The sequence below is a fragment of the Eimeria mitis genome, genomic scaffold, assembly GCF_000499745.2.
Source record: "Eimeria mitis Houghton genomic scaffold, Emh_scaff724, whole genome shotgun sequence".
In the NCBI taxonomy this organism is placed as follows: domain Eukaryota; phylum Apicomplexa; class Conoidasida; order Eucoccidiorida; family Eimeriidae; genus Eimeria; species Eimeria mitis.
This window is the reverse complement of record NW_013575286.1, coordinates 1,244-2,488: the sequence shown is the minus strand read 5'-3', so window position 1 is coordinate 2,488 and position 1,245 is coordinate 1,244. Positions and strand designations below refer to the sequence as shown.

The 1,245-nt window shown below is 51.1% G+C and overlaps 1 protein-coding gene across 1 annotated transcript in view; it reads left to right on the top strand.

The window, feature by feature from the left end:
- Positions 1-106: 106 nt before the first annotated feature.
- Positions 107-1,245, top strand: part of EMH_0020760 (uncharacterized protein) — a gene marked incomplete at both ends in the record, with an annotated part of 2,347 nt that continues 1,208 nt past the window's right edge. The window contains 2 exons of the mRNA XM_013501636.1: positions 107-463; positions 731-1,130. Coding sequence (XP_013357090.1) covers positions 107-463; positions 731-1,130 — 757 coding nt within the window. The remainder of the gene's footprint in view (positions 464-730; positions 1,131-1,245) is intronic.

Sequence of the window (1,245 nt, the reverse complement as noted above, 5' to 3'; positions counted from 1 at the left end):
CCGAGAGCTCTCCCCGCCGTCTGCAAGAGGGCGGAGGATGTCTGCGCCTCCTCCAAGGAGGGCAACGCAAAGCAAAATTGCACCTACGTTTCCTCGGGCGCGCAACATGGCTGACCGCACTTCCCCCCCAAGGGTTTCTTCTGCTTCTTTCAAGACTACGGCTAGACGAAAGACTGTCAGGATAACTCCCGCAAAAGACAAAGAGAAAACTAGCGAGGCACAGAAAGATGGAGAGTCTCCCCCGCCAGATGCCCAGAGCACGGCTCCACTTGAAGAAAAAGATGAACAAGACAAAAGAGATGAAAATAAAGAGACACCAGAGGCGGTTGAACCCGAACCAGAGCCACCATATCCATATCTTACACTCAAGGAGTTGCCAGCTCTGGACCAGCCACTTAGGCCTCTTTCTCACCTATGTGCTCTGCCCCTCAAGGATGGCCCGAGCTCTCCTCCACCAGCTGAAGTGAGTTAAAGCGCATTCAGCGTATAAAGACTTAAGAGAATAACTTTGTCCATAGGACTAACATCAACGGGCAGTTGCATATTTAAGTGGCGAAGTATTACTGCAGCTGAAATTCCACGCGCGACAGGCGGAAGTGCTGCATTGGCACGGGCAACAAAATCAGGAGCAGGTCGCTAGGTATCCTTCTCCCCAACGAATCGCCTAGCAAATGTATGCCAGCTAGATTGTCACTTGTGTGCATTTTTCTATGATGGCTTTGTCACTCAGGATTCCGTAACTTTCATACACGTCCTGGAGCGGTCTGAACGACTCACACAAGATGGAAGAGATGAGGCGACCCGGCGTGCAGTGTCCTACTTATGCAACGATGGCCCTGGTACGATGCTTCTAGTTGCGCGCTGGCTCGATTCTGTAGCAGATGCTGTGGAGAACAACACCGTAGCATCTAGCGAGAAATTTCCGTGGCGAGAGGTCATACCGCCTCTATTCGTCGGAATCAACAAGCACCGAGAACTTCTGAGTTCAAAGATGCCGCGCACTCAATTTTCTCCAAAAGAGCTGCGGGAGTTTCTGGAAACCGAAGGCTTCATTGAGACGCAGGGACAAAAGCTACAGCATTTGCTTGAGACAAAGGGGATTCCAGGCAAGGGTTCAGAAGCAGGAGCAGGTAGGAGGAAGCTCTGTCTAAGTGACATCACTATTTTGGCCAATTTCACGCTTACGCCAACAACAGTGTGGCAGTTGAGCACATCTTTCGGCCTGGATGTGCTTTGCTTGAGGTA